General features: G+C 49.0%; 1 protein-coding gene and 1 long non-coding RNA gene across 2 annotated transcripts in view; one reads left to right on the top strand and one right to left on the bottom strand.

Moving 5' to 3' along the window:
* Nucleotides 1-1519: 1519 nt before the first annotated feature.
* Nucleotides 1520-25776, top strand: part of TM6SF1 (transmembrane 6 superfamily member 1) — a 30148-nt gene continuing 5891 nt past the window's right edge. The window contains exons 1-9 of the mRNA XM_065906176.1: nucleotides 1520-1731; nucleotides 7432-7535; nucleotides 10189-10286; nucleotides 15081-15184; nucleotides 17519-17601; nucleotides 18229-18350; nucleotides 20285-20389; nucleotides 22140-22232; nucleotides 22424-22543. Coding sequence (XP_065762248.1) covers nucleotides 1640-1731; nucleotides 7432-7535; nucleotides 10189-10286; nucleotides 15081-15184; nucleotides 17519-17601; nucleotides 18229-18350; nucleotides 20285-20389; nucleotides 22140-22232; nucleotides 22424-22543 — 921 coding nt within the window. The 5' untranslated portion in view covers nucleotides 1520-1639. The remainder of the gene's footprint in view (nucleotides 1732-7431; nucleotides 7536-10188; nucleotides 10287-15080; nucleotides 15185-17518; nucleotides 17602-18228; nucleotides 18351-20284; nucleotides 20390-22139; nucleotides 22233-22423; nucleotides 22544-25776) is intronic.
* Nucleotides 13519-18895, bottom strand: LOC136147045 (uncharacterized). The gene is made up of 3 exons (XR_010659104.1): nucleotides 18780-18895; nucleotides 17149-17301; nucleotides 13519-13658 (listed from the first exon to the last, which is right to left on the bottom strand). It is a non-coding gene; the product is annotated as an uncharacterized lncRNA (long non-coding RNA).

Here is a 25776-nt window from a genome sequence, read left to right as displayed (position 1 = left end):
GGTACAAGAACTGTAGTAGCAGAGGGTCCCAGGTTGTAGCCTGTCACCGAGGGAGCACTTTCTAAATTGACTCATACATGAACATGTGTCTAGACTGAGGGGGGAGGACCCAGGGTAGCTAGAAGGGTTCAGGGTATAACAGAGGAGGCAGGACTGACTCTGCAAGGTTTGGGTGGTGATGGAGGGGATGGGCTGGCTTGGGAGACTGACTGGGAGAAGAGAAGGGGTCTCAGAGGAGATATTTGGTGTCGGGGAGGAGGAAGGAGGCTAAGCAGCTGGTAAAGGAGTCATTGTGGAAGACGGTGATGTCCAGGTCACAGGTAAGGACATTGCTTGGGGAAGCTCTGGATATGTTACACTCTGGGCCAAGGCTTTATCTCGATGACCTCAGAGTTTGAGAAGGCCTCTAAGAAGCAGTGGATGAGGGAATAGGGAAAGCTGGCTTTTGAAAAGTTGAGTGGACCTGGCTCTGAGCCTCTTTGCCACTCTCTTCTCTCCTCTTTAAAATGAGCCTCTTCCACACGCTGCCGTTGTTATAAGGTCACTAAGTACAGGTGCTTCCCTTGGTTGCCTGAGCTGTTCTCTGAACCACACTCACCTTCCATTTCTCCGTAGCAGAGGAATCCAGGCTGTCCCAGCGGGTGCTTTCTGAGGTTGCCCCCTAACACAGTCAAGCAGCCAGGGCAGACTAGGCACAAGGTATTCTCTATGGTGGGCATCTGTGGGGAAGCCAGTTGTGCACGCTGGCGGGTGGTAAGCTGGCTTCCAGCAACGCGACCTGGAATAGAAATAAATAGGCGTTCTAGTCTCTTCAATCATCGTATTCCTCCGAGTCTCAGTTCCAATTAAAAAATGGGAATTGCAGGTGATAGCAGTGGACTGAGGAGTACTGGGCAAGTACTTCGTGTCCATTAACTCCGTGAATCCCACAATCACATTGACGCGGGTGACCTCCGTTTGGTAGAGAAGGGGAAAGACAGAGAGGTTAAGTTACTTGATCAAGGTCACCAGCCGGCGAGTGCGTAGCCGGGGTTTAAACCCGGATTCAGACTCGGGGTTCAAACGGGACTCGCTGCCGGCTGCCGGTGGAGAGGTTCCAAGGTTTCGGGATCATTTATCCCTTCCTATCCTGGCCGGAGGGTTCCCCACGTGGACGATCTCGCGGGCTCTTCCCGCTCCGACACCCCCGGGTGTGGCTCCACCCTACGCTGGCCCACAGCTCGGCCCAGAACCTCTCCGGGTCGTCGATGACAGGCTCCCGGCGGCGCCCCGAGCCCGCCTCCCAGGCCTCCACCTTCCTGCAGAGCGCGCGCCTCGGGGGACACCTGTCCCCGGACAGGGGGCTTTGGCCACTCCTCGGCGCCGCCCCGCGCTCGCGGTGGAGCCCCAGCGCCGCTGGGCGGGAGGACGGCAGGGCGCCTCCCGGGACTGCGCCGCGGCCCTGCGCACCGGGCGGCTGCGGGCGGGCGTGCAGAGGGGGCGCTGCTGAGGGCGCGGCACGGGGGGCGCGCGGGCGGGGCGGGCGCGGCGCGGCGCGGGGCGCCTGGAAGGGCACCCGCGAGGGGCGCGGGCGCAGCCGGAAGCTGGGGCGGGGCGCCCGCGGGGGATGCGGTGAAGGGCGAGCGGCGCGGCAGCGGCGATGAGTGCCTCAGCGGCCACGGGGGTCTTCGTGCTGTCCCTCTCGGCCATTCCAGTCACCTACGTCTTCAACCACCTGGCTGCCCAACACGAGTGAGTGGGCGCGCGCAAGCGGCGGGGGTCGGCGCGGCGGGCGCCCCAGCAACTTTTCGGAGGGGGTTGAACCGCCAGGCAGGGCAGAGGCTCGCCGGCCGCCAGGGCTCCCCGCGGCCGGTCGGAGGAGGGGAGGCGCCCGGAGTCCCGCGGGCCGGGGTCCTCGCTCGGGCTGGCATCTTTGACACTCAGTTCTGGGGCCGAGTGCTGGGTGTCGTTCCAGGTATCGCGGTTCTGGAATCTCAGCCAGGTGTCCAGGGTTACGGGGGTCATTAAGGCAATGCCCCTGCCCTTGAAGTGCCCAGGGACAGGGGTGGGGCGGTCCACACACCAACAGCTAGGAGCCCGGCCGCGCCTCGTTCCTTTCTCATTTCACAGGAACGTTTCCATGTATGGACACACACATACTTCTCATTTCGTATTAATTTTAGAAACTGTTGTGAATGACTAGCAGAAATAGCGCGGAATGAACAGGCAAAGGCCTGGGTTCTAGGCCTGGCTGTGGCACTAGGCCTGGCCTCAGTTTTCCGGTCTGTCAAATGGCCTGTATTTGCATCCTATTGTCAGGATGCCGTATGGGCGCCCGTGGAGTATAGGATGGGGAGCCGGGCGAGCGGCAGGGCAGTTCCATGCTAGAGAAATGGGTGGGGCTGAAGGAGGCCGCAGATGGACTTGGTTCAAAGCCCTGTCTCTCTTGTGAGGGCTCTCTGGCCAAGTAGCCGGCAGCGGCCGGCCTGCTCCAGCGGCGGGAAAGGCGCCAGGCCTCTGAGCCTGCCGGTGCTCCGGCTGTCAGCCGAGCGGAGGAAGTAACCTGCGCTGTTTCCCACAGCCGTTGGTGCTAAGGAAATTGCATCAGTGTGTATCTTGCACCCCCTCTCCAGACCTTCAAGCTGCGGAGAAGTGTCTGCCCACGGGCGGTGACTTCCTCCTCACTGGTTCCGGGGCTGAAGGCCTTATCCAGAGTGCGCTCATCTAGGGGGGGTGCTCTCTAGGCACGGGGAGTGACTCCCTTTGGTCTGACCCAGTCTTGGGGCACGACTCCTGGAAGAAGCATCTCTGGGCAGGGAACGTCACAGATCTGTGAATACAGTGCACGGGGGCCTCTGCCCTCCTGAAATGGCATTATGGGCAGCTCAACAATTTATTGAGGAGACACTGTATGCTTGGCACAGTTCCAGGTGCTGGGGAAATAGCTATGAAGAAACCACAAGAGATCTGGGAGGTGTGTTGTTGAGACAGGAATCAACACATAAAATGGGGTGATTTGAGAGAGTGATGGGGGAACTGGGGACCAGGGAAGCCTTCTTGGAGGAGGTGAGATGAGCTTCAGAAGATGGCCCCAGGAAGATCTAGGGACAGAGCCTTCCAGGTAGGGGACCAGGGAGCAGTATAGGGAGAGGGACATGACTTGGGGAGGGGATCTTTGGGAGGGAGGGTCACGCAGCTTATGGAAGGACCATGTGGCATGGGGAGGATCTGAGGATGACTCTGAGATTCTGATCTCAGCTCCTGGGAAGCCGGTGATTGTGTTTACTGAGCACATCCTGAACTATGTGCTGCTGTGTGTTGTTGAGCACATTGCTGAGCCCTGTGGGGGTTCTGAAAAACTGGTTCCAGCCATTCTTCCTGTCCTCCTGCAGATTAAAATCCCAGTAGCCTTTGACTCCTCCCTCTTCTTCCTCCTTTCCTCCCGTCTCACCCTCCCACGGTCTCCTTCCCCATCAGTCCTGAGGCTGGGCTAGCATCTGTTTCCTCCTTCCTGTCCCCCCACCCCCCTGGCAGTACTGGCCCTCTCTCGCAGAGCCTCCCAGGGAGTTTCCCTTCGCTCTGCCCTGTGCATATCTGCCTCAGCCCTCCAGCCCAGCCCAGTCAGCCGTGCTGGTGCTTCAGCCGCACCGGACTGTTCTGTGCCCCTGGGCTAAGTCCCTTCAGTCGTGTCTGACTCTTTGAGACCCTATGGACTGTAGCCTGCCAGGGTCCTTTGTCCATGGGATATTCCAGGCAAGAATACTGCAGAGGATTGCTGTGCCCTCCTCCAGGTGATCTTCCTGACCCAGACATCAAACCGAGTCTCATTGCATTGGCAGGCGGGTTCTTTACCACTAGCGCCACCTGGTTCTGTGTCCTGGACATTCCTTAACCCCCCACTTCCTTGCCGCTGCTCATACTGTTCGCTGGGACGCTGCTCACACTGTTCGCTGGGACTGGGACGTCTTCCTTCCTGTCACTGATGGTTGAAGCCACACCTGGACTTTATAACCTGGAGTAAAATGCCACCTCTGCCTCTTCCAGACTCCCCCCAAGCAGGGGAGTCTCTGTTCCCTCTGTCTCTCCCTCCTCTGAGCCCCTGTTGGGTTGTGCTTTTCCCACAAGAGTTACTTCTCTGTGGTCAGAATTTACCTTCTCAGGCCATGGCTCCCCTTAGCATTGTCTTGCCCAGTGTGGGGGGGTAGGGGTGGTGGGGGGCTTGTGCCTAGTAGGCATCCCATTCAGTTTGCATTAGTTGAATTAGCTGAAGCTTCCTTCCCACTAGACCTTTTACAAAAGCCTGAAGAACAGAAAAAGCCACTTAAGTCGAGGCACCAGGAAAAGAATTGAGTTCTCTCTCTGTATCTCATAGACACACACATACATACACAACTCATACTCACCCACACATGATCCCTTTCAGTAGCCATCTGTTCATGTAAGGGCATCAGAAACTCTCCCCCTGCTCCCCAGCCTCATCCCCAAACACACACATTACAAGACTAACAGCTTTTCCACCCTCATATTAGTGGCAGCCCTTACCCCTCACCCACCTCTGGGTCCCTGCTGGACCCATTTCTCCCCGTTCTGAGCAGGTTCTGCACTTGGCTGTCACTGGGAGATGCAGATGCTCTGTTGCCCCAGTTACTCTTCATCCTTTGCTTCTCCCCTAGAGGTGGAGAGTGGGAGCAGACACCATGAAGTAGTTTATACTGCTCTTTAGTCCAGAAGAGCACCAGCTGTGTGATGGTGCTGGCTGTGAGCCGGGTCCTTGATGGGAACAGGGATGGGAGTTGTCTCCTGGCCTCTGCCAGAGTCAGGCTGTGATGAAAACTTCTGTCAGCCTACACATGCGTGTGTGCATGTGTGCTAAGTTGCTTTAGTAGGGTCTGACTCTTTGTGACCCCATGGACTGTATCCTGCCAGGGCCTCTGTCCAAGGAATTCTTCAGGCAAGAATACTGGAATGGGTAGCCATTCCCTTTTCCAGGGGATCTTCCTGACCCTTCAGCCTACACAGCACCTTAACCTCTTCTCTGTTCACAGGATGCTTCTGCCCAGCAGTGTGTTCCTGACTCATATTAGTTCTCTCTCTCATCATCTCCTCCTTTGGCTCAACCCAGAGGAAGAGCCTGGAGCATCCACTGATGTGTGGCACTAGAAACCTCCTATTTCAGTCTCTTACCTGGACACCGACATGGTCATCTTCATTTTTATCATAGAACTATGTCCTCCATTCACCATGCATCCTTCTATTCATCTACCCACAATTCATGCATTCACTATCCATTATCTAACCATCCATCTGTCATCCATTCATCTATCATTCTTCATCCATAGATTCATCCACCATCCACCACCAATCATCTGTCATGCATGCATCTATCCATCTAAACATCCATTCATTCCTCTACCCATCCATCCATCATTCACCATCCATCCATCCACAATCCATTCATTCATCATCCACTATCCATTATCTAACCATCCATCTGTCATCCATCCATTCATCCACCATCAATGATCTGTCAACCATCCATCTATCCATCCAAACATCCATTCATCCATCCATCATTCATCATCCATCCATTCATCTGTCCATTCATCCACCGTCCATCATGTCATCCATCCATCTGTCCATCCATTTATCCATCCAAACATCCATTCATCCATCATCCATCCATTTCTCCTTCCTTTCTTTCTCTCCCTTTCCTTCCCTCCCTCACTCATCCATCAGTTCCTGAAAATCTTAAAAGAGGTCCCCAGGCAAACTTTCTGTGCATACTTACCCAGGTGTCTTGAAAAAATTAACCTATTCCCATAGCCCACACCTGAAGTATTCTGAATATGTAGGTCTGGGGTGGCATTTGAAAGTCTGGGTGCTGCTGATTCCCAGAAACCACTCCTCAACTCTTAAGTGAGCCCGGGGCCAGGTGCATGGGATACAGTTTTCCTGGACCTGGGGCCACTCTCCTTGGGGTTCGTCTACCTGCATATAGATGGATCACTCCCTCTCTGACATTAGGAGCAGATTTCTGACCCCTGCCTGCACCCAATCCAACTGTAGAGTGTGGAGTGAACTTCAGCATGAGTTTTTCCCTCAGCTATTAGTAGGTGTTGGTGGGCTGTGAAGGGTACTTTCCAGAAGTCCTGGGGACATATAGCAAAGGTTATCCAGACATCCTCTGTGATGGTGTGGAAGGGTCTTGGCTAAGGGGTGGTGCTAGAGCAGCTCTCGAGGATTACCGAGGGGGCCCTAGTGTAAGCAGGCCCTGGGAATGGGTTGGGCGGTGCTTCGTCCAGAACTGGATGCCCTGTCGGTGTGGAGGTATGAGAGAGAAAATACCTCTTAGGACTGGAGGTGACCTCTGGGTGAGAGAGCTTAGCCCACTGAGATAGGTCCTCCTGTGTAGACAGGGGTGTCTCTATTTCATCCACAGGGACTGGCCTATAGGGCTGTGCAATGCAGTTTTCCTTAATATGTTTTCTTTTAAAGATTTTTTGATGTGGACCATTTAAAAAGACTATTGAATTTGTTACAATATTGCTTCTGTTTTATGTTTTGATTGTTTGGCCTCTAGGCGTGTGGGAATCTTAGCTCCCCAATCAGGGATTGAACCCACACTCCTTGCATTGGAAAGCGAAGTCCCAACCACTGAACCACCAAGAAAGTCCCTTAATATGTCTTAATTAACTAAAAAACAGATGATGCAATGACATGACTTTCTTAAGGCCCACAGGCAGGGGCAGAGTAGGTACCAGCCGCCCAGTCCCTCAACTGCTCACTCCAGCAAGCCTGTACCCTTGTTCTGTCCTGCCGAGGAGTGGATTTGTTCATTCCCTGTCCCCTTGGGCCATGCCTTTTCCTAGGAGGAAGTCCAGGGCTATGCCCAGACTAGCTCACCTTGGCTTCCTGGGTGTTGGGGGGCTGGCTTCATTCAGGTCTTGGGCCCAGCCCCAGCTCTTCTCTCCTCGGGTTGGCCTGGTCCTCTGGTCCCTTTGATTATACACACAGCCTGGGGCCCTTCTTCCTTAGAAGGTGATGTAGTTGTGCCTCCTGCATGCTCTTTGGAGCTCAGTGTGAGGGTTTCCAGCCAGCCCTGTGGAAGGAGGCAGATTCAGTGGTTAGGCCTGTCAGACATCAGGCACAGGGTTTGGAGGAGCAGGTGGACAATGGCAGACGGACAGTGGTAGAGGGCATTTAGACATGTCATTCGCCCAGGTGGGTGGGATGACCAGAGAGTGAGGACCTAGTAGCTCTGGTCCTGGTCCCTGAAAGTCACAGGGTGGCCCAGAGGGGCCCAAATTCTGTAGACAAACTTCATGAATACCACAGTGCCTGGGCTGTAGGCAGAGGCTGTGCTAGGAGAGAATGCATTCACTAGCCAGGAAATTCCATGCACCCGTGTGTTGATATTGATAAGTGACCATCTCCCTGTTCTGGTCATTGCAGTTCCTGGACAATTGTGGGGGCTGCTGCTGTCGTCCTGCTCCTGGTGGCCCTCCTGGCTCGTGTCCTGGTCAAAAGAAAACCCCCTCGGGACCCACTGTTCTATGGTATGTCTCCATGGGAGGGGGCTCTTTGTGTCCACCTCAGAGCACAGCATGTGAGCCTCTGTCTGTTTTCCATTGTGGCTGTGAATACTCTGAGCCAACTGGTAAGGTGATGTGAAGTGCAAGAGTATTTCCATAAGATGCACCCCTGCTTCCCTCTAAGCGAAGGACTCTTGCTAGCAGTGCACCCCACCCTGTCCCAGCTGGGACCCAGGAAGGACACCCCTCTATTCCTTGCCTCTGCCCTGAGTCATGCTCTGACCTCTGACCTCAGCCATGCTCTGACCTCTGACCTCAGATCTTGTACCTGCTCCTTCCTAGCTTTTGGCCTTCAGTCAGCTATTTGCAGCCCTTTCCATTTGGCTTTGAGCTTAGCGGTCCGGTGCCTCAGTATGCACATTTGTACAATGAGGAAAATAATAGTACTTGCTGTGGAGGGTTGGTACAAACATTAAATAAGATACTGTTTATAAAGTACTTGAACCACTGCCTGGCAAATACACATGTATCTTAAATAAATGAAAACACCACTGACTGAGCACCTGTGGTATGCCTAATATGACTCTGAGCACATTAGCAGTATCATTTTAGTTAATCCTTACAACAAACAGGGCTTTCCTAGTGGCTCATATGATAAAGAATCTGCCTGCAATGCAGGAGACCTGGGTTCGATCCCTAGATTGGGAAGATCCCCTGGAGAAAGGAATGGCTACCTACTCCAGTATACTGGCCTGGAGAATTCCATGAACAGAGGAGCCTGGCAGATACAATCCATGAGTCACAGAGAGTCAAACACTGAGCGACTAACACTTTCATTTTCTTTCTTTCACAACAATATCCTCTCTGCACACACGAAGAATCTGGTTCAGAGGCGCTGAGAAATGGGGTCAAGGTTACAGCCAGTGAGACAGCACTAATGCCCCAGATTTCTCCCAGTTTGCATATAAAAAACTCTGAAGCTTAGAGAAATGAAACTTACCTAAACGCTGATAGCCAGTCAGTCGATAAGCTGGGCCTGTCTGAATCCATGTCCTCTTTTTGCCTCCAGTCTCCCTGCCGCTGGTCTGGCCTCTGCCCACGTTTGCAGACTGGCCTCCTGCTGCCGGCTTCCTTCCCCTTCCTCCGTGCTTCGTGGAGGCACTTGCTCAGTGGCACTCGTGTTTCTCCAGGGTCCTCAGGGCTGAGTGCCCTCCTCTCTCTCAGCTCTCTGTCCTTGTATCAGTCCGTGCAGCCCCGACTGGAGGGCATGGACTGTCCTTGTCATTGGTGACCCAGAGCCTGACACTGCTGTTGGCATCAGCGATTGTCGGTAGAACAGCCGAATGATCAGTTGCTGAAGGCTTCCCCGGGAGACACACAATGGCTGATCACCTAATGGCTCATCAGTGTCCACGAGATCTGGACCAAAGGTCTGCACAGAAGCATGGGGAGGCAGGGCACGTGTGGGCCTCCCACTCTCCCTGGGGAATATGTAGACACTGCACTCCTGGTTGCAGACTTGGGGCAAGGCCAGCTTTCCTGCTCTGTGAGTTAACCTTGCCTGCCTTCTTGGGCATTTTCTTGTTTCACAGCTGTTCTTATATTCACCATCAATTTTTAAAAAAATTTCTTTCTTTTGGGGTGTGCCATGCAGCGTGCAAGATCTTAGTTACCCGACCAGAGATGGAACCCATGGCCCCTGCATTGGGAGCACAGTCTTAACCACTGGGCCACCAGGGAAGTCCCACCACCAAATTTTTTTAGCATCCATGCCCAACACACAGTTTGATGCTGATTTGTTATGATTTGAACAGAGAGCTTTATTGACAAACTGCCACATGCTAAATTTGATCACTCACTGTTTAAAAAGTATTACTCCTTAGCTGGTAGTTGTTGCTGGTAGTTTTCAGCCCACTGAGGAGCTTCTCACAGCCTTAGTGAGATTCTCTAAGATGCTGTGGCTTTCCCTCTTTAATATTCAATGGTTCCACCTCATATCCAATTTTCTAAAAATCACTATCCTTCCTTCCTAAAGCAACCGTTATTTTCACATCAGCCACTGTTTGTCTGTAGGATCTCCAGTGTGGGGTAATGCAAGCACGCTGGATACACCGTGAGTCGGGCCACCTGGTAACCATTGATGTGAAAGATCTCTTTTGAGTCAGTGGTTACCTCTGTGCTTCCTGGGCCACAGGAGAATGGTTTCGTTCCTGCCGCCCAGCTGGAATGCAGATGTGCCTTGGCAGCCACGTGCAGGAAGTGGAGGAGGGGAGTCGGGCAGCCTGCTAGAATCCCCTGGGACCTTGTCATGCGCTCCTCCGAGTGGGTGTCCTCTTGCAGGTCATGACACTGGTGGGCGGCTCCAGCTGTGTGCACGGGAGGTATGTTCTGTGAGTCCTTGTTAACAGCATCTATAGAGTCTTCTGGAAAACATGACAAGAAATCATTACTGGGGACTTCCCCAGTGGTCCAGTGGCTAACACTCCACGCTCCCACTTCAGGGGTCCCGGGGTTCAATCCCTGACTGGGGAACTAGAATCCCACATGCCCCTAAGACCTAGCACAGCCGAATAAATAAAATTAAAAGTAAAAAAGAAATCATTACTGGTGGATGCCAAGCTGTTAGACTTTGCCCCCTGAGCTGCGGCTTTCTGAACTGTTGCTTTCTCTGCTCTAGTGTATGCGGTGTTTGGATTTACCAGCGTCGTAAACCTCATCATAGGACTGGAGCAAGATGGGATCATCGATGGGTTCATGACGCACTACCTGAGAGAGGTACGGGGGCGCTTAGCACCATATGCACCGAAGGGTCAGCGACTCCAACAGCATTGCTCTAGTTGGAAATCCTTTCGTGTCATGTAAGAAGGCACAACCCGTGCTATTTCATTGACTGCTATGGACGCAGGACACTCAGTTACGTGGAAAGTGAAGTGGAAAGTTAGGATTAGATCATGGGAGGCAGCTCTCCTCAGTGTTGGGTCTTACAACTCTATCTTCACACCTGACTCACCACCTTCCTCCTCTACTTGTGTTTAAAATAAATGGGGTACTTTAAGGTTTCTCAGGTGGCGCTGGTGGTAAAGAACCCAGCTGCCAATGCAGAAGATGTAAAAGATGAGGGTTCAATGCCTGGGTGGGGAAGATCCCCTGGCAGAGTAAATGGCAACCCAATCCAGTATTCTTACTTGGAGAATCCCATGGACAGAGGAGTCTGGCGGGCTCCATGAGGTTGCGAAGAGTGGGACACGACTGAAGTGACTTAGTAGGAGCAGCAGAGGTCTTTAAATGAAGTCAGTATCTGTGTATCTGTTGTTATCAATGCATTACTCCTTAAGAAAGCCCAAGTCAGTCAGTCTTAAATGTGTAAACTGCCAAACATGGAGTCAGTTAATAAAGCCATTTGATTGTGATGATGAATACGTGCTCTGCTCCTCATCACAGCATTATCAATCTACCTGACACTTGACAGAGCTGGTCCTCTTTCCTTATTTGATGGTGTGATGAATCTAGCCCCAGAGAGGTTAAGTAATATACTCAAGGTCACATAGGAAATAAGGAGCAGTGTAGTCATCATTCATGTTTCAGGTAATGGGGAGCTTTGAGTGCAAGCCAAGGGAGTTTGGGTTTTGTCCCTCGTGTGAGGGAAGATGTTAAGTCAGGGGACAATGCAGTCAGCTCAGAGAAGGATGGGTTTGAAGGGAAGGGTCAGTGCTGTGAGCTGGGACACCAGCCAGGAGGTGTCCTGCAGGGCCAGTGAGGGCATGAAAGTGACCCAGATGGAGGCCAAGCATGAACGGTAGAGAGGAGGGATGAACTTCAGAGAATTTGAGTGGCTGGAATGAGTAGGTCTCATGGATGAGCTGGGGACAATGGGGAAAATAAGGGCTAAGATACCATCCTGACTCTGGGAGCACTTAAGGGGGGCCCTCCGTGACGCTGCCCTAGCTTAAAATTTTTTTTTAAATTTAAGTTTGGCTGTGCTGGGTCTTCTTTGCTGCACAGGCTTTTCTCTAGTTGCAGAGAGCCGGGGCTACTCTCTAGTTGTGGCAGCGCCTGGGCATCTCATTGCGGGGTCTTCTCTTGTTGTGGAGCATGGGCTCTAGGGCTCAGTTGTTGCAGCTCCCGGGCTCTAGAGCACAGGCTCAGTAGTTGTGGCGCACGGGCTTAGCTGTCCCTTGGCATGCGGGATCTTCCCAGACCAGGCATGGAACCCGTGTCTCCTGCATTGGCAGGCAGCTTATTGTTTTTTGTTTTTTTTTTTTCCCCACTACTGAGCCACCAGGGAAGCCCTGCCCTAGTCTTTTTTAAAAATGGCAATGGCAGTGGATGACACACGTTTTCTAGATAGACTTGGGGGTGGAGGGACTCCAAGAAGAGACAGTGTGGGCAGAGGCTTCGAGATGAGAAACAGCACGGGGCTCCCCACTGCCAGGCAGGGATGATGCTGAGTTCATCTGGGGATGTGAGGAGTTTCAGATGGGTAAGGGACATCCTGGCAGGGGGCCCAGGAGGCAAGGCTTTGCAGGTGCTGAGGTCAGGGAAGAGATATAGGGACCATCTCAGGACAGTTGACACCTGAAGGTCTGAGAAGAGAGGAGAAGGTAGAGAGAGGAGGGCTGAGGGTGGAACTTTGGAGACCTTGGCCAGAAGATCAGGAGCCTCTGAAGTGGCCTGGGAGGGGACAGGCACAAACACAGAAGGAGGGCTTCCCAGGTAGTCCAGTGGTCAAGAATCTGACTACCAATGCAGGGGATACAGGTTTGATCCCTGGTCCGGGAAGATTTCACATGCTGTGGGGCAACTAAGCCCGTGCGCCGCTACTGAACCTGTGCTCTAGAGCCTGCAGGGTGTAACTGCTGAGTCCTTGTGCCCAAACTGCTGAGCCTGCATGCCCTAGAACCTGTGCTCCACAACAAGAGAAGCCACCACAAAGAGAAGCCTGTACACCGCAACTAGAGAGTAGCCCCCGTTCTCTGCAACTAGAGAAACCCCATCTGCAGCAACAAAGACCCAGTGCAGCCAACAATTAAAAAAAAAAAAGAATACATATATTTAAAAAAGAGGCAGAAATACCCAGGGAGTTCAGGGCCACAGAGCTCACAGGGAGGAGGGTTTAGGAAGGAGGTAGCTGCCAAGAGGGCCTGGAGTTTGAGCTGGTGAGGGTGGTAAAAGGGGGATGAGGAGGGGGGTTGAGGTGCAACTGTGGGAGGGGTGCAGAGCCAGGCTGGGGGACATGGCTGCCAGAGAAGAGGAGGTAGGGCTTGTCTTGGAGTTGCCACCAGCTTTGGGAGGTTTCTGAGCTGAAGAATGACATGTCCAGAGCTAGGGCAGGGGTATGGTGAATCGGCAGGAGAGGAGAGAGGTGGGACAACCACATAGGAAAGGTCTAGTGAGGGGTGCCGAGGGCTCGAATGAGGCTGTGACGAGAGGGAGGATTGCCTGGGGTTGACATCATAGAGACGGATCAATGGGACCTGCCAGCAGACTGTGTAAGAGAAGGAGGAGTGAAAACGACCCTGTGGTTATGAACCGGGCAAGCTGAGTGGTGTCTCCATGAACATAGGTCAAGTGGGGCTTGGCTGAGGGGACAAGCTGATGAGTTAAAGGAGGTGAGGTGGGCTTGAAGGGTCCCTGGACCCATCCAGTGGAAGATGCTCAGCAAGCCACCGGGTGAGGCCAGCACGGCTCAGAGAACCAGATGTGTAGGCATGCATGATGAAAAACATGAACTTGGGTGGACTTCCCTGGCGGTCCTGTGGCTAAGACTCCATGCTTTCACTGCCAGGGGCCCAGGTTCCATCCCTGGTAGGGGAACTAAGATCCTACTTGTGACATGGGATGGCCAAAAAAACCCCCCAAAAACAACATGACCTTGGATGGTATTATTCAGTCAAAGCACATCAGAGAGAAAAGATGTGGGCTGGGCATGAGTATTAAAGCCTGACTTGTATGTTGTTTCCTCCCTCCCCCCAGCCCCACCCCCCTGCTCCATGATGCTCACGTGATTTGATGTGTGAGGCAAGATGACAGGCAGTCCTTGCCCCAAGGAAGTGCAGAAAAACCCCTGCTTGGCTGGCTGATTGACAGGCTGGTTGATCTGCACTCTTCCTTGTTGTGGAAAGGTCTTCAGGCATCTTAGGAGGACATCTGAAACAAGGCAGGAGAGCACAGGTGTGGGAGAAGGGAAGACAGGAGAGAGGGGAGGAGCCAGAATGACACTAACACCCAGGCAGGTTCGGCAGTGACTTTCTAGCAGTGGCCTGCAAACGTAAAGCACCTGGGACAAGGAAATGTGTTCATGGCTCATCGTATAATCTGTTTATAAAACTAAAAATTTCTTGGAAGTATATCTCTTCTTCTTTTTGTTGTTTAGTTGCCCAGTCATATCCAACTCTTTTGTGACTCCCATGGACTATAGCCCACCAGGTTCCTCTGTCCATGAAATTCTCCAGGCAAGACTACTAAAGTGGATTTTCATTCCCTTCTCCAGGGAATCTTCCTGACCCAGGGATCTAACCTGTGTCTCCTGCATTGGCAGGTGGATTCTTTACCAATAAGGCGCCTGGGAAGCCCACATCTCTTCTTGGTAGTACAGTTTCTGCTAGGAATTAGCTGTGTGACCTTAGGCAGGTCAGGTAACCTCTTGGAACTTCTGTTTGCTCATCTGTAAAATGGAGTCACTTGTATCTATCCCATGGTGCTGCTCGGAAGGTTGAATGAGGGGCAGGGTGTGAAGCCTGTCCATGCCTGCATAGGGGATAGCAGCGGGGGAAAGCCCTGCCTTCCTTACATGCAGCCCAGCAGGGCTCTGGGTCAGCATGAATTTTGAAGGTCAGTCAAGTGACTCTGGTCAGCAGGGTCTCCCCTGGCCACCCTGCCTGGCCAGAGATAAACACCTTTAGTCACAGATTGGACTTGGCCTCAGTGAGTTCGCCACAAGGGCAGGATTGCTTGTGATACCATCTGTTTTGCATCACTGTACCACACCTATGTGGGCTTCCCAGATGGCAGTAGAGAATCCACCTGTCAGTGCAGGAGATGTGGGTTTGATCACTGGGTCAAGAACAGCTCCTTGAGACGGGGATGGCTACCCACTCCAGTATCCTTGCCTGGAGAACCCCATGGACGGGGGAGCCTGGTAGGCTACAGTCCATGGGGTCACAAAGAGTCAGACACGGCTTAGTGACTGAACAACAACAATACACCTGTGTAGACCTAGCACGGGACAGGCACGGACTCATTCCACCTGCTGTGGCAAACCCTAGTTTCGGCGGCTCCAGGGTACATGTATATTTTCATTGCTGTTGTTCAGTCGCTAAGTCATGTCTAACTCTTTGTGACTCAATGGACTGTAGCCTGCCAGGCTTCCCTGTCCTGTATATTTGTATACATATATATGTATATAAAACACGTTTATTTTCATGTTCCTACCAATTTTGTAATTGTCTCAATTCTGAATAGTTTCACTTTAGCAGACGAACATGTTAGTTCGACATGCAATACTGGTCTGGTATTTTGCTCTGAAATGTTTGAGTTTTATTTACAGTGGACTTCTTATGCTCTCCTCAGGGTGAACCGTATCTGAACACGGCCTATGGACATATGATCTGCTACTGGGACGGCTCTGCTCATTATCTGATGTATCTGGTGATGGTGGCAGCCATAGCCTGGGAGTAAGTCAGCTTACCTGGTTGGTGTGCCTGGGTCTCCTTAGCAACTGACAGGCGAGTGTGTAAGGAACACGGATGTACAGAGGCAGATACATAGAGAGGGGCACACGGACATGGGTACAGGCTCTGTGGACCCAAGTGAGACATGCATTTACAGCATTTGTGCAGCATTTACTCCCTTTTGAACATATGCCTTTGGACTGCCACTCTGGCTTCCCTGGTCTCTCAAATGGTAAAGGATTTACCTGCAATGCAGGAGACCCAGGTTCTATCCTTGGGTCTGGAAGATCTCCTGGAGGAGGGAATGGCTTCCCATTCCAGTATTCTTGCCTGGGAAATTCCATGGACAGAGGAGCCTGGTAGGCTACAGTCCGTGGGGTTGCAAGGAGTTGGATATGACTGAGTGACTAACACTCTTTTTGCCACAATGGACAGCTCCAGCAGACCCCTTAATGTTCTGTTTCCAGGAATAAAAACCCATTGTAATTCAAAACTTCAGACTCCTTTCAGTTCAGAGCTCTCTCTTTCCCTCCAGCTCAGGTTTAACCATGAGACCGAGCAGTCTGCACTGAGGCTGGGGTACACGGTCAGTCCTTTTATTACTTCTCAGCTCACTCCTCTGGGAGCATGTGTGTGTACGTGGAATTAAGGGAAGAGGAGCAGAGTCTTACATGACCAGTGCTATTTTCTGGGTATTGGGAGCCAGGTGGTATGCTGGCTCTGCCTTGTGGGGCACATGTGTGGGGTCTTTGGAGACCCCTGCCATAGGAACCCCTTCCCAGGTGGCACTAGTGGTAAAGAACCCACCTGCCAATGCAGGAGACATAAGAGACATGGGTTCGATCCCTGGGTTGGGAAGATCCCCTAGAGGAGGGCATGGCAACCCACTCCAGTATTCTTGCCTGGGAAATCTCATGGACAGAGGAGCCTGGCGGGGTACAGTCCATAGGGTTGCAAAGAGTTGGACACGAACTGAAGTGACTTAACACACGCATGCACCATAGGTGCCTCTGCACTACCCTGATTCCTGACATGAGCAATGCTCTTGTGGACTGAAATTGTGCAACTCTTCTGCCCATGGGGTACACCCACAGCTTCTTTCTGCTGGAACCCCTATAACCCAGAAGCCATACCCTTGGGGTAGAGTCCTTTAAAGATGTCTCAAGTCCACCTACCTTCCCAGGCCTCCCTTTGGCTCCAGGTTAAAGTCTCACATTCTAGCTCCTCACAAGGTTGAAATTCAGCTTGACCAACTGTCCTGTGCCCCTCCCCAGCCCCCATTTGTCCACTCCAAGACAGTCCCAGCTAATTTCTGGACTTTCCTAGGCTCTCGCCCTTCTCTTCATGAATGTTCCCAAGCTCCAGGGAACACAGCAAATGTTTCCGAGAATGCTCAGGCTCTGCCTCCTGCCAGGTGTGGGCCAGCATTTCTGTGGTCCTCTTGGGGAAGAAGATTCTGATTTGCCCCCTGCTGACAGTCCCAGTCACCGTGAATGGGCCTCCTGGGATCTGATACATTGGGCTTGGCGGGTAGGGCAGGGCAGAAAGCACACAGTATTCTTCACTTCTCTTTCCCGGCAGAGAACCCCTTTTTGAATTTCTCTGAGTCCCTTGTGGAGGTGGGTTGTCACTTGTTATTCAGTCACTAAGTCCTGTCCGACTCTGTGACACTACAGACTGCAGCACTTGCAGCCTGCAGACTGCAGGCTTCCTTGGCCTTCACCATCTCCCGGAGTTTGCTCAAACTCATGTCTATTGAGTCAGTGATGCGATCTAACCATCTTGGGTTGTCAGTTATCGGTTGCAAAAACTTTTTGTCAACATCACCTATTAAGATTAGAGGTATGTGTCTAGCAGCTCCTTCCGAACATGGGTTATGTATCACTTACTGTATTTATTTTTGGGACTTTGAAATTCTGTGATACCTGGGAAAGTCCATTTATTAGCATCCTACTACTCATACTTACAATGATTTTAAAAATGGATCCAATTTTCTTCTTTGAACCTTCTTTTCCCTTTCATGCTGTGAGTTTCATATATAATAGTGAAATGGAGGCCTCCTTCGAAAGTGATGACCATAGTGTGGTTGAACAGAAGATTAGTGTAGCAAGCATAATTTCCTATGCAAAAGGACACAAAGAGGATTCTATAGCTTATCACATAGGGAAATGCAACTTGATCAATCACCAGGGTTCCTTGTACTGGATTTATTACTCTTGATTCAGTACATTTTCGATTCATGTACTTTACTAGTTACAACAGTGATCAATTGTGGAGCATCTTATACTAATAGTATTCTAAAACAAGTGTGCTAAGTCAGGATTTTTTTCATTACAGGGAAAATTATAGAACCATTGGCCTATATTGGGTTGGATCTATTATTATGAGCATTGTTGTTTTTGTGCCAGGAAACATTGTAGGTAAGAAACTTTATCTTAAAATTCACTTTCCTTTTCTGAAACAATGGGAATAATTTTTAAATAGGGAAGCTATTTTGGTTGTGATAGAACCAAGAAATTCCAAGTTTACCAAAGAGCTGTTTTGCAGTTACTTCTTTTCCCTTCCAACCTTCCTTTTAAGAAATGCTGTTGAGCAATTTTCAAAAGTGTACACTGAACAACTAGACTAATATCAGTGATTCATGACTTCTAGAAAGATCTAGTGGGGTAAATATTGGGTTTGTCACTACATTCAGTATGAAGATATTTCTTACATCTCTTTGTACTATATATAACTCGACACACGGTGGGCACATGATAATATACTTGAAAATTAAGATTCTTGAAAGCTGATATAAAAGTTATTTATCTGTGCCAGAAATCAGGATATTATATTAAGTCTACTTTTAAAGTACTGTAAATAAGGCATACCTGTTAATAAATACCTAACAGTTTTAAACTGACCTATGCTTCTGGTCTCATTAAAAATACTGTCTGGTCCATATTAGGATTTTAGATGACTTGAGATGGGGAGGGATCCTACATGTTACTTGTATGTGGATATACTTTTGGTAAACTTTTGACTTTTTCTTTCTTTCTTTTAAATAGGGAAGTATGGAACACGTATTTGCCCTGCCTTTTTCTTAAGCATACCATATACTTGTCTTCCTGTCTGGGCTGGTTTCAGAATCTATAATCAGCCATCAGAAAATTATAATTATCCCTCAAAGGTGATTTTATTAATTTAAATGTAAACCTGTTCTCAAACTCAGAGGTCACTTGTATCCGCCAGCTATCGGACTGGACCAGGCCTCCAGGGACTGTAGCCTTTGGGGCAGTCGGTCAGCGTGACTGTGTTGATTCTGCAGCAGTGGTTCGCACCTTATTATGGCGGCCAGATGGTCTGCTTCTGTGTGATTAGATCTGCTTTGATTGGCTAGGCCATGCTTTTTGGAACTTCTGGTGCCACAGGTTACACTGGCTCTTCCCATTAGATTCCGCACTATTGCCCAGTGTATGAGGTTTATCTGGGGGTGCTAATGGCCTGGAGTTTGAGCACCTGGGCACCTCTTTCAGAGCTGTCTATGCACTACTGCCCCAGAGGGAGGCTGGAGAGACACTACTGTTCCAGATAGCACACAGTCAGAGGGTCTGATTACCAGGAGATCCAGGCACATGGAGACTGGCTGCAGGACACCTTCTGAGATACCTCCCTTCCAGTCACAGCCAAGGTGGTCAAGGTGAAACAGTACTGGCCCGGCAGGTACTCTGTTAAGGTCTTCAGTTCTAAGCTAGTGACATCTTTCTAAGTTTCTCTTCCTTTCATAGATATTAGATCCTTAAGCAAAATTGATACATGAAAATATGAGTTACTAGAGATAATCAGAACATGATTCTTCATTTTATAAAAAGACTTACAACAGAATTCATTAAAATACATTTTAATTTACAAACACTTCATTTGTGAATGTTTGGACACATGCTATGTAAACTCAGCTTGGCACGTTGATAACTGGTGCCCCCTTATACCCTTTGAAGGTGAGGTGATTGTTAAAAAAAAAAACAAGCAGACAGTAACCATGTCCTTAAGGGCTTCCCCAGTGGCTCAGTGGCAAAAAACCTGCCTACAATGCAGGAGATGTAGGTTTGATTCTTGGGTCGGAAAAATTCCCTGGAGGAAATGGCAACCCACTCCAGTATTCTTGCCTGGAGAATCCCGTGGACAGAGGAGCCTGGTGGGCTACAGTCCACGGGGTCACAAAGAGTCAGGCACGACTTAGTGACTAAACAACAAACCATAGCCTTCCTCCTTGCTTCACTGACTCTGAAGGCTCCAGGCTAGCATATCTGTACTGTTCATGTTATAAGACACACAAACTATTAATTTTTTTAAAAAAATGTTAAAACACAGTGATGGCCAGGGAGAAACAGGCAGTCATACAGTGCTGATACAAACACAAATTCAGAATCACTCTGCAAAGCCACTTGGCAATGTTATCAACGTTAACAAATTTAAGTTTTTAACCTTAGTAATTCTATTTTGAGGCCTGTATCCTAAGAAAATCATCAGAGATTCTGTCAAAGATTTATGTACAAAGTTGCTCGTCATTGCATTAAGTATAAACAGTGAAGATGCCTAAATATCCAACAATGGCACTACCATGTGGCAGTAAGTTTTAAAAGAACTTTTAACAATGTGGTTAAGTACTCATAGGTAGTGAGAGGCAAAAAAACAAATGTAAAGTTGTTTATACATTAAGTCCTAACTTTGTGAAAAAATAAATGTAGATTATGTATTATACTTAACACATGTAGTATTATATATACATATAAAACTATGTATTTGTGACTGGAAAATACAACAAGTGTTAATAGTAGTATGACGGGTTACTGGTTTATTTTAAAGTTGAGTATATTTTACACTTAAGATCATAAAAATGCTATTTGAAAAAATATGGCCTCACAGAACCTGAAGGGCCCTTCAAGATCACTAGGCCCAATCTCATTTCACTGATGAGGAACTGAGACTTGGGGAGAGGAATTATTTTCCTAAATTACCTTGTTAGTGGTTTTGAATCTTGGAAATTCTCTTACCACGGTATCTTTGTTTCAGTAGATCTCAGATTATTCTTTGGCAGCTCATCAGTTACCAACTCTATTTTAGGTCATTCAAGAGGTCCAAGCAAAAGACCTGCTGAGAAGACCTTTTGATTTAATGTTGGTTTTGTGTCTCCTTCTGGCAACTGGATTTTGCGTGTTTAGAGGCTTGGTAAGCATAAGGGACCACAATAACATAAAAAAAATTTTTTTAAATCAGATTTTCCATGGCACTAACAAAACATACTTCCTATTAGAGCCTAGTGGAGAAGAAAATGACAACCTAGTCCAGTATTCTTGCCTGGGAAATCCCATGGACAGAGGAGCCTGGAGGGTTACAGTCCATGGGGTTGCAAAAAAGTCAGACACGACTGAGCAACTAAACAACAAATTAGAGCCTAGAGGCCTGGACCTCTACCTCCTACCCTCACCCCAAACCTCTCCTCCCAAAGGGTGGTCCCTTCTGGGCTGTTTCATGACATCTTCTTGAGGTCCTCAGATCAAGCTCTTCATCAATTAATCTTTTTAAGACTCCTGAAAAATTATCCATTCCTCTCATTTATTTGATGTTTCTGATTGAAATCTCTTTGTTAAGGGTGGTGACTTAAGACTCAAATCAAGCTGGCACAGAGCGTTCATGTGTTCTCAGGAGCAGGGAGATGGGATTGAGGACAGGGTATCGGAGTAAGCTGTCAGACTCCTGGCTGTTTCCTAGCTGTATAGTCTCGGAAACATCACTTAACCTCTTTGATCCTAAGTTTCTTCCTCTATAAAATAAGGGTACCTACCTTAGAGTATTGTTTGAAGATTAAATGATAAGGCACATCAGACACTTGCAGAGGGCCTTATACCTAAAAAGTACTCAGTAAGTGACTGCTCTGTTTTTCTTGATCAAGGGCCCTTCAGAGTATCCCAGTTTCATGGTTTATCCTCAGCAGCAATACATTTGAGCAGCCAGAATTATATGGTTAATTATATTCAGCTGCAATGACGATTACTGTTCTAAGCCTGCTGGCATTGCACGGCAGCTGGGGGGCAGAATGGTAAATGGAAACTGATGCAGCTGATTCATTGTTTTGGGGTCTTTGGGCTGTCAGGGAACTGTATGACAGGTAGGTCACGGTGAGTAGTCCTCAGAGCTGTCTCCCTCTGTGGATCATCAAAAATTTCCTGGAACAGTCAGCTGGCAGGAGTGGCCTGGGGAAAGGATGTAAAGGAGAAAGCAGTGCAGAGGCTTTGCTCAGACCAGAGCACTGATACCATTCCTGGTTGGCTGCTGTAATTCCTCAAGTCCAAAGAAGAAAAACATCAACAATAAAAATGAGCTGCAACTGTTTTCTTGCACAGCCATCTCCATGCTCCTGTGCATATGAGAAAAACATGGGTAAAGTGTGTACCCTTGAAGATGGGGCTTTAAGGTTGGGATCCATTTTAACCAACTCCGCCACTGACGTGTTCACATGTGTTACTTAGGTGGGACAACATTTATGGCTAAGGACACCAGGAGTGGTGCCTCAGGGAGCTGAGTTAGAGGGGACTCAGCATAGTTAAGATGAATCTGGTATAGAAATGTACTATTCTTCCTGCAGGGACTGGTTAGCTAGTTATTTCTGGGAAAAGGGAAGCTGATCATTTAAAGCAAGCTGTGCTTTGGTTAGCCAAACCTAGACGTTTAAACTGAACACGAGAAAGATCCCCAGGTACAGAGAATTAGTCTCCATTTCCTTCTCCACTGTTATCCTCTACTTGATCTCTTTAATCTGTAGAATATTTATTTTCTCTCGCTTTTACTGATGAGCTTCTGAAGTAGCTTTTGTTACATAGAAAGCAGCTTGTGACTAAACTTGGCACATTTAGCCTTATCAGCAAACCTAAGGACCAGATGTGACTGTCTCTTATAATGAACTCATTTTTGTTCTTAGATTGCCTTGGATTGCCCAGCTGAGCTCTGCCGATTATATACGCAATTTCAGGAGCCGTACCTAAAGGATCCTGCTGCTTATCCTAAAATCCAGGTCAGGTGGTTGTACAGCCTAAGGTTTTTCTAAAACTAATTTTGTTTAAGAATAGGAAAATGTGATACCATGTAGGAAAGAGGAGTTAACATTTTCTCAGCAGAAAATGTTAATTTTGTGTGTATGTGTGCTTTTCATCAGGCTAGGTTAACTGCCATTTACTGATGGCATTATTTCTCTGTTCTGTGCAGATGCTGGCGTATCTGTTCTATTCCATCCCTTACTTTGTGATCGCGCTTTATGGCTTGGTGGTTCCCGGATGCTTCTGGATGCCCGATATAACCCTGATACATGCTGGAGGTCTAGCTCAGGTACTGAGAATATGCTATTTACTGGAGATTTGGCTGTCATTGTTGGGCATCTAAAAAGAAATACCTCTGCCCTGTGTGTTAGAGAAGGAAATAGTTATTAGATATGTCGTCCCCTTTGCTTGACAGTTCTTTAGAAGACATTTCTGCATTATTTAAATCTCAAAATTAACTTTCTGGTAGGTGCGCCATCCAGTCACACAGATGAGGAAACTGAGCAAGCAGGATTAAATGATTTGTTCAAGGTCACGTACCCTGCGAGTAGCACTGCCATTTTCTACTGCTGTTTCAGTCTCTGAGCAGCACGGTTACTGAGAGAGAATTGAGAGCTGTTATCTTTAAGATGTCTGTCTGAATTTAAGGTTTCGGAAGTCCACTGTCTTATCCTACCCAGGACCAGGGAAACTGGTTTTTAACAAAGTTCAGCTCCTGGAAAACAGGGCCAGTCATTCCATTTCTCCCTTCTGCTACTCAACCAGGCCTCTGGCCTAGAGTAGTGTTCAGTGAACACTCACTTCATGCAACTGGAAGTGAAATTATTGATGGAAGCATCATACAAAGCATAGTTTTATAAGATAACCTATTTAAACCAACTGTGTTAGAAACAAGGAAGAAAATTTTTTTTTTCCTACTATAAATTTAAAAAACGGGCTTCCTAGGTGGCGCTAGTGGTAAGGAACCTGCTTGCCAGTGCAGGAGGTATAGGAGATGCTGGTTTGATCTCTGGATTGGGAATATCCCCTGGAGGAGGGCGTGGCAACCCACTCCAGTGTTCTTTGCCTGGGGAATCCCATGGACAGTGGAGCCTGGAGGGCTACAATCCATTGGGTTGCAGAGTTGGACATTACTGATGGAACTTAACATGAATGCATAAATAAAAAAACCCCAGATGAACTCATCTTTTAGAATCATTATCTTTGTCTTGCTCTTCTCAAGCAGGCCTAATAATGAGGTTTATCTGGAAGCTCTCAGCATATACGGTTAATGATATCCATGGTATAATAATTCTGCTGGCAAAAAGACACACTGGAATTTACAGAGTTTAAAAATGGTAATGGCATTTATAGGTTCATACATTGGGCTCAATCTTTCCAATTTGAGGTGCTTCTTAATTACAGAATTAGAGCTTAAATAGGTTGATGCAGTATCCAGTCATGGTTCCTGTCCTTTCCTTGGAGGACACAAGGAAGGAGAACTAGTATTTGTCCTCCTTGCAGACCTCTGAATTTCTTTCTCAGGCCTTGGTTTTTGGGTCTTTATTTCCATATCTTTTAATACCCACTATAAAGTGATGGCTTTCAAATTTCTATCTTTAGCTCAGACTGTTTCGACTCTTGTATTTAATTCTTGAGTCTCTGACATCTAAGATTTATGTCTAAGATAGGACTCCTGATCCTGCCAACCACTTTTTTTCCACTTCCCCCATCTCTGTAAATAGTCCTTTGTGGCATCTAGCAGCTCAGGTTAAACACTTGGAGTAATTCTTCCCACTTCCCACTCCCTCATCCTCTATCTGTAGCCCATTACTAGGTCTGGTTAGTTCCCACTTGAGTAATTCTCAAACCCACCACTTTTTTTCTTTTGGCCATGCAGCACGTGGGGTCTTAGTTCCCCAATCAGGGATCAAACCTGTGCCCCCTGCGTTGGAAGCACAGAGTCCTAACCATTTGACTGAAGGAACTCTGCAAATCTGCCACTTTTTTTTTTTTTTTTAAACAGCTCCCTTGTAGTCTGGGCTCTCATTACCTTGCTTCATGCAAGGCAAGCCACGCTAAGTGTTCTACTCACCTACCTGTGCAAAGGCAGGCTGTGTGCTCTGCTGGAGGAGCAACTACTCAAGTTTTATTTATGCTTTTGCAAAGATCACATGGATGTTTTCAAGTCAGGCCTGGCACGGACCCAGCTCAAAGGAAGCTGATAAATGTGGTCTTCCTGTGTGCCTCAGAGGAAGAAACTGTGTGCTGAACACAGAGCATCGTCTTGGCAAGTCTTTTTTTTTTTTTTAAAGCCTCACTTAAAGATAAGCAGGTAGAACTCAGGCTAGTTGTTACTTGTTGTTACTTGCCTAAGGTCACAACATTACTAAGTGGCAGAAGAGGAACTCAGAATCCCATGTGGCCCCAGAGCCCATATTCTCCCCACTGTGCTGTCCCTCTCCTCTTACTGAATTAAGCTCCAGTGTCCTACAGCATAGAGTAGGGCTTTGTACATGGCATGGACGAGGCAGAGGACCTGCTGGGGGTGGAAGGCGGTGACACCTGAGCTCTGGGCTTTGCGGGCTGATTAGATTTGAAAAGACTGAGGAAGCCTTTAAATGCGGAAGTGTGCAGCAGCCAGAGGGCGCTGAGGGCCTCCCGCAGCTCTTACCCGTCCCTTGATTAGATTGTTCAGGGTGCAGCCATCTCCTCACTGCCCGTGTGCTTTGCCTGCCCGGGCTGGCTTTCTCTGCATGCTGTGTCCCCTGGTCTGCCCCGCACCAGGCCCTGATGCAGGGACACTGTCACCAGCCAGGAGGCTGGTAGGAGTGAGGCCAAGTCCTAGGCCTGGTCAGGTCTCAGGAGACAACCAGAGAACTAGGCAGGAAGCCCTCAGCCAAGGCCTAGTCATGCATGGGGTCAGCAGTCAGGAGGCTTAGGATGGACAGAACTTGGGGTGAACAGGTGCTTCAACCTGTAACAGTTAAGACCACCCCCACACTGTACCTGCTAGCTAGGCTGAACTGGCAGACAGGCACCTGGGACTCTAGCACGTGGTGGTGGTGGTGTAGTGACCAAGTCGTGTCCAACTGATTGTGAACCCATGGACTGTAGCCCACCAGGTTCCTCTGTCCATGGATTTCCCAAGAAAGAATACTAGAGTGGGTTGCCATTTCCTTCTCCAGGGGATCTTCCCAACCCAGGGATCGAACCCAGGTCTCCTGCATTGCAGGCAGATTCTTTACTGACTGAGCCACCAGGGAAGCCCACGATTCTAGCAGAAGTCCTGGGAAAGGCAGTGTGGAGAGCAGAGCAAACAGTGGCAGCAGTGGTGGTTTCAGCCACACACCAGGCCTTGCAGAAATCTTTGGGCTCATCCCTCACCAACGGATTTGTAAAGGTAGCCTGAGGCTGTGAACTGGATCCTATAGGTGTCAGAAGGATGTTTCTCCCAACCAGCAGAACAGGGGTAACCCAAGAGTCATGTGTCTGACATACCCATAGCTCCTAGCTGGGCTGTAACAGCTACCTATTTAGCCT

Source organism: Muntiacus reevesi, chromosome 15, assembly GCF_963930625.1.
Source record: "Muntiacus reevesi chromosome 15, mMunRee1.1, whole genome shotgun sequence".
Lineage (NCBI taxonomy): Eukaryota > Metazoa > Chordata > Mammalia > Artiodactyla > Cervidae > Muntiacus > Muntiacus reevesi.
Note: the sequence above shows the minus strand (reverse complement) of the source record. Positions and strands in the feature narration are given on the sequence as shown.